General features: G+C 39.9%; 1 protein-coding gene across 1 annotated transcript; it reads right to left on the reverse strand.

Moving 5' to 3' along the window:
• Positions 1–3,781: 3,781 nt before the first annotated feature.
• LOC118899586 (olfactory receptor 476-like) lies at positions 3,782–6,897 on the reverse strand. Its single transcript, XM_036861350.1, is given in 2 exon segments — positions 3,782–4,592; positions 6,848–6,897. Coding segments are annotated over 2 exon segments (861 nt in total).
• Positions 6,898–6,901: the final 4 nt, after the last annotated feature.

Consider the following 6,901-nt stretch of genomic DNA (forward strand, 5'->3'; position numbering starts at 1 on the left):
CCATACCGGCTGCATCAAATTACGTTCCTACCAACAGTGCAAGAAGGTTCCCTTTTCTCTACACTTTCTCCAGCATTTATTGTTTGTAGATTTTCTGATGATGCCCATTCTAACTGGTGTGAGGTGATACCTCATTGTAGTTTTGATTTGCATTTCTCTAATAATTAGTGATGTTGAGCAGCTTTTCATGTGCCTTGTGGCCATCTGTATGTCTTCTTTGGAGAAAAGTCTATTTAGATCTTCTGCGCATTTTTTGATTGTGTTTGTTTTTTTGATATTGAGCTGCATGAGCTGTTTGTATATTTTGGAGATGAATCCTTTGTCTGTCGATTCATTTGCAAATATTTTCTCCCATTCTGAGGGTTATCTTTTTGTCTTGTTTATAGTTTCCTTTGCTGTGCAAAAGCTTTTAAGTTTCATTAGGTCCCATTTGTTTATTTTTGCTTTTATTTCCATTACTCTAGGAGGTGGGTCAAGAAAGATCTTGCTGTGATTTATGTCAAAGGGTGTTCTTCCTATGTTTTCCTCTAAGAGTTTTACAGTGTTTGGTCTTACATTTAGGTCTTTAATCCATTTTGAGTTTATTTTTGTATATGGTGTTAGGGAGTGTTCTAATTTCATTCTTTTACATGTACCTGTCCAGTTTTCCCAGCACCACTTATTGAAGAGACTGTCATTTCTCCATTGTATATCCTTGCCTCCTTTGTCATAGATTAGTTGACCATAGGTGCATGGGTTTATCTCTGGGCTTTCTATCTTGTTCCATTGATCTATATTTCTGTTTTTGTGCCAATATCATATTGTCCTGATTACTGTAGCTTTGTAGTATAGTCTGAAGTCAGGGAGCCTGATTCCTCCAGCTCTGTTTTTTTTTTCTCAATATTGCTTTGGCTCTTAGGGATCTTTTGTATCTCCATTAAAATTTTAAGATTTTTTGTTCTAGTTCTGTGAGAAATGCCACAGGTAATTTGATAGGGATTGCACTGAATCTGTAGATTGCTTTGGGTAGTATAGTCATTTTCACAATATTGATTCTTCCAATCCAAGAACATGGTGTATCTCTCCAACTGTTTTTGTCATCTTTGATTTCTTTCATCAGTGTCTTATAGTTTTCTGAGTACAGGTCTTTTACCTCCTTAGGTAGGTTTATTCCTAGGTATTTTATTCTTTTTGTTGCACTGGTGAATGAGATTGTTTCCTTACTTTCTTTTTCTGATCTTTCATTGTTAGTGCATAGGAATGCAAGAGATTTCTGTGCATTAATTTTGTATCCTGCAACTTTACCAAATTCATTGATTAGCTCTAGTAGTTTTCTGGTGACATCTTTAGGATTTCCTATGTATAGTATCATGTCACCTGCAAACAGTGACAGTTTTACTTCTTCCTTTCTAATCTGTATTCCTTTTATATCTTTTTCTTCTCTGACTGCTGTGACTAGGACTTCCAAAACTATGTTGAATAATAGTGGCGAGAGTGGACATCCTTGTCTCGTTCCTGATCTTAGAGGAAATACTTCCAATTTTTCACCACTGAGAATGATGTTTGCTGTGGGTTTGTCGTATATGGCCTTTATTATGTTGAGGTAGGTTTACTCTATGTCCACTTTCTGGAGAGTTTTTATCATAAATGGGTGTTGAATTTTGTCAAAAGCTTTTTCTGCATCTATTGAGATGATCATATGGTTTTTATTCTTCAATTTGTTAATATGGTGTATCACATCGATTGATTTGCATATATTGAAGAATCATTGCATCCCTGTGATAAATCCCACTTGATCATGGTGTATGATCCTTTTAATATGTTGTTGGATAATGTTTGGTAGTATTTTGTTGAGGATTTTTGCATCTATATTCATCAGTGATATTGGTCTGTAATTTTTTTTTTTTTATTGTATCTCTGTCTGGTTTTGGTATCAAGGTGATGGTGGCCTCGTAGGAGGAGTTTGGGAGTGCTCCTTCCCCTGCAATTGTTTGGAAGAGTTTGAGAAGGGTGGGTGTTAGCTCTTCTCTAAATGTTTGGTAGAATTCACCTGTGAAGCCATCTGGTCCTGGACGTCTGTTTGTTGGAAGATTTTTAATCACAGTTTCAATTTCATTACTTCTGATTGGTCTGTTCATATTTCCTATTTCTTCCTGGTTCAGTCTTGGAAGGTTATACCTTTCTAAGAATTTGTCCATTTCTTCCAGGTTGTCCATTTTATTGGCATAGAGTTGCTTGTAGTTGTCTCTTATGATGCTTTGTATTTCTGTGGTGTCTGTTGTAACTTCTCCTTTTTCATTTCTAATTTTATTGATTTGAGTCCTCTCCCTCTTTTTTCTCGATGAGTCTGGCTAAAGGTTTATCAATTTTGTTTATCTTTTCAAGGAACCAGCTTTTAGTTTTATTTATCTTTGCTATTGTTTTCTTTGTTTCTATTTCATTTACTTCTGCTCTGATCTTTACGATTTCTTTCCTTCTACTAACTTTGGGTTTTGTTTGTTCTTCTTTCTCTAGTTCCTTTAGGTGTAAGGTTAGATTGTTTAGTTGAGATTTTTCTTGTTTCTTGAGGTAGGATTGTATTGCTGTAAACTTCCCTCTTAGAACTGCTTTTGCTGCATCCCATAGGTTTTGGATCATCGTGTATTCATTGTCATTTGTCTCTAGGTATTTTTTGATTTCCTCTTTGACTTCTTCATGATCTGTGTTCATCTCTGTTTGTTTGTTCTTTAATTCTTCTAGGTCTTTGTTAAACATTTCTTGCATCTTCTCGATCTTTGCCTCCATTCTTTTTCTGAGGTCCTGGATCATCTTCACTATCATTATTCTGAATTCTTTTCATGAAGGTTGCCTATCTCCACTTCATTTAGTTGTTTTTCTGGGATTTTATCTTGTTCCTTCATCTGGGACATTATCCTCTGCCTTTTCATTTTGTCTATATTTCTGTGATTGTGGTTTTCATTCTGCAGGCTACAGGATTGTAGTTCTTCTTGCTTCTGCTGTCTGCCCTCTCCATATTCTTTTTCATTATGATTTATTATAAGATATTGATTATAGTTCCCTGTGCTATACAGTAGGACCTTTTAGTTTATCTGATATGGTCTCACACTTAAAAAACATTGATGTACAAAAATTTGGTTTCATGGAGAGGTTTCCCCAGGGAAGAAAAGAACCCAATGGTCTGAATAACTGTTTGTGCCAGACCCCATGTAAGCCCATTTTATCTTCATGGGAACCTTATGATAACCAGTTGAGATGGGCGTTAGTGCCCCATTTCACTTGGGAAAACTGAGGGTCAGGGGGTTGTATACCTTGACTTGACATCACACAGTTGCCTAAAGAGAGAATCACTCAGAGGCAGCATAACTCAGGTGTGCCAAAGTCCATATTCTGCCCATACCACCTTATAATTCCATGATCTAGCCCCTCCTTATGACATATGGAATTTAGGAAAAACGGTGCCCATTGTCTGTTTGTAAGATGCACTTATCAGAAAAAGGCAATATAATGTATTGGTTGAGAACATGGTCTCTGGAGCCAGACTGCCTGGATTCAAATTCTGACTATGCTTCTTATTAGCTGTGTGACCTTGGGCCAGTTACTCAGCCTCTCTGTGCCTCAGATTCCTAAGGGATAATAATAGTATTTATTTCAACCTCTTGTTGTGAAGATTAAATGGATTGATATGTGAAAGGTATTTGAAATAGTGCTGGCACATAATTCCTTCTAGCCAAGTGTTAATATTATTCATGTTTTATGTTGTCTCTACCATGTTATGGCTTAGGATAGAATGTTCCACTCTCTGTTAGGAAGGCAGCATGTCAAGGCATCTCCTCTTTAGAGCAGGCTTCACATCTTTATTCCTCAGGCTGTAGATCAGAGGGTTCAGCATGGAGATGATCACTGTGTAGAAGACAGACATGACCTTGTTCGGTTCCATGGAACTGTGAGAGCTTGGCTGGGCATACATGAAGGTGATGGTGCCATAGAAAAGGCAGATGACTGCGAGGTGGGAGGCACAGGTGGAGAGTGCTTTGCTCTGAGCCTTGAGGGAACGCATCCTGAAGATAGTCACCAGGATGTAGGCATAGGAGACCAGGATAACAGTGACGGTAAAGAGGATAATCAAGGCAGAAGATGAGAAGACAATGGCCTCAGCCTTGGCAATGTCTGCGTAGGCAATTTGGAGCACAAGGGGGACATCATAGACATAGTGGATAATGATATTGAGACCACAGTAGAGCAGCTTGAAGATGTACCCAGTCAGTAAAGCTGAATTGGCAACAGAAGCCATACAGGTGGCTGCCACCAGTTGGACACACAGACGTTGGGACATGACCGTGTGGTAGAGGAGAGCGTGGTAGATGGCAGCAAATCGGTCATATGCCATAATGGCCAGGAGCAGACACTAAGCAGTACTGTGGAGAGTCATGAGGGCCATCTGGACCACGCAGCCCGCAAAGGAGATGGACTGGCTTGAGGTGAGGAAGCTCTCCAGCAGCCTGGGGGTGTTTAACGTGGAGGAGGAGGAGTCTATGAAGGAGAGGATACTCAGCAAGGAGTACACGGGTCTGCGTGGATCGGGGTGATCATGGCCAGGTTGCCTGTGAGGGTAACTGAGTAGATGAACAGGAAGGGTGCAAAGAGAATGCCCTTGAGCCCCGCCTGCTCTGTGAGCCCCAGCAGGAGGAACCAGGTGACGCGGGTGCAGTTCTTCCCTGTGGTGCCCCTGTCACTGCAGAGACACCAAGTAAGACATGCTTGTACCCTAGAGGCAGACCCTGGGGTCAGTGTCTGAAGCTCTTTTAATTCCCCCAGAATGGGCAGTACTAGAGGAACTGGGTGGGGGGGACACTGGCCTGAATTGATCACCTACTGTGAGTCATGTGCTAACTCATTTCCTAAACAGCTATTGAAACTTCATAATACTTTCTCATTTAAATATTATGCCCATTTACCTATTCACAATAGCCAAGACATGGAAACAACCTAAATGTCCATCGACAGAGGAATGGATAAAGAAGATGTGGTACATATGTCCAATGGAATGTTAGCCATAAAAAAGAACAAAATAATGCCATTTGCAGCAACATGGTTGGACCTAGAGATTATCACACTAGATGAAGTAAATCAGACAGAGACAGATAGATAATATAGGATATCACTTACATGTGGAATCTAAAATATGACAAATGAACTTATCTACGAAACAGAAACAGACTCACAGACATAGAGAACAGACTTATGGTTGTCGAGGTGGACGGGGCAGGGGGAGGGATGGATTGGGAGTTTGGGATTAGCAGATGCAAACTATGAATAATCAACAAGGTCCTACTGTATAGCACAGGGAACTATATTCAATATCCTGTGATAAACTATAATGGAAAAGAGTATGAAAAAGAATGTATATATACATATAACTGAATCACTTTGCTATATAGCAGAAATCAACGCAACATTGTAAATCAACTATACTTCAATAAAATAAATTGTAAAAATGTATAGAACATAAAAAAAACATTATGTCCATTTATATTTAGTGAGAGAATCAATTTGCCCAAGGATTAGAGAGCTAGTACATAAAGAACGTGGGATTAGAACTCAGTCCAAGTAATAATCATATGTCTATTATACAGTTATAATAATTTTCTATTCCCCAAATTTCCTGTTCCATGGAGAACTGCATCACTAGTGAGTGCTGGAGGCCAGTATGTTGGTCCAGAGAGGGAATACATGAAAGTATTAATTTGTAATTTATTTGGGGGCAAAGGCTCCAACAGTACTAGTCCTCAAGGCCAGTGACACGGAAATCAGACCTAATGTCATCATTAATATAAGGTGACTCAGTAGAGCAGTGATTTCTCCCAGTGTTGTAGGTTGAATTGTATCTCTCAGGAAGATTTGTTGAAGTCCTAACCCCTGGTACCTGTGAATGTTACCTTATTTGTGAATAGGGTCTTTGCAGAAGTAATCAAGTTGAATCATATTCGATTAGGGTGAGCCCTCAATGCAATATGACTGGTGTTCTTATAAGAAAAGAAAATGGAGATACAGGAGGTGATATGGGAGAATGCCATGTGAAGACACAGATACAGATGCAAGGTGGCCATGTGAAGACAGAAGCAGAGACTGGAGTGATGCTACCACAAGCCAAGGATGTCTGGGGCTTCTGGAAGCCAGAAGAGACAAGGAAACATCCACCCCTTGAAGCTTCTGAGGGAGCACATCTCTGCCAACACCTTAATTTTGAACTTGTAGCCTCCAGAACTACGAGGGAGTATATTTTTCTTGTTTTAAGCCACACAATTTGTGGTACTTTGTTACAGCAGCCCTAGGACACTAATACACCCAGCTGGGGACACCCCTGGCTATTGATACAGGCCTCCTGAGCAGTTGTTAGGAGACTGGGTTTTCTTTTTTTCTTTTTTTTTGGCCGTGCCACATGGCATGTGGGATCTTATTTCCCTGACCAGGGAGCAGTGGAAGTGCAGAGTCTTAACCACTGGACCGCCAGGGAAATCCCTGCGACTGGGCTTTCAGATCTCTCTCTATTGACAGAGCTAATAATCCAAGGGGAGAAAACTAAACGCAATAAATTAAAACAAAGTCGTTTATTATTTACCACTAACTAAGAAAAATATTTGTATGGGAGAATAGGCAGCTACATTAAATATGAAAACTCCAGTTCGACAAAACCATGACCAAAGAACCAAAGTCTTGTGTTTTAGCTATAAATAACTGAAGGCAGTAGGACATGCCAGATTTGTGGTATTGGGGTCCAGTGCAGGGCATGGTTCTGAAGGCAGAACTGGAGGTGAGCTCTTTCACCAGAGAGCACAGGTCAGAGTGTTCACACGCCTACATCCCTAACCTCCCCAGAGGGGCCCTCATGTTTATATAAGTTTTCTCAGCTGTTGTCATGCTC

The sequence above is a fragment of the Balaenoptera musculus genome, chromosome 8 (genome assembly GCF_009873245.2).
Source record: "Balaenoptera musculus isolate JJ_BM4_2016_0621 chromosome 8, mBalMus1.pri.v3, whole genome shotgun sequence".
Taxonomy (NCBI): domain Eukaryota; kingdom Metazoa; phylum Chordata; class Mammalia; order Artiodactyla; family Balaenopteridae; genus Balaenoptera; species Balaenoptera musculus.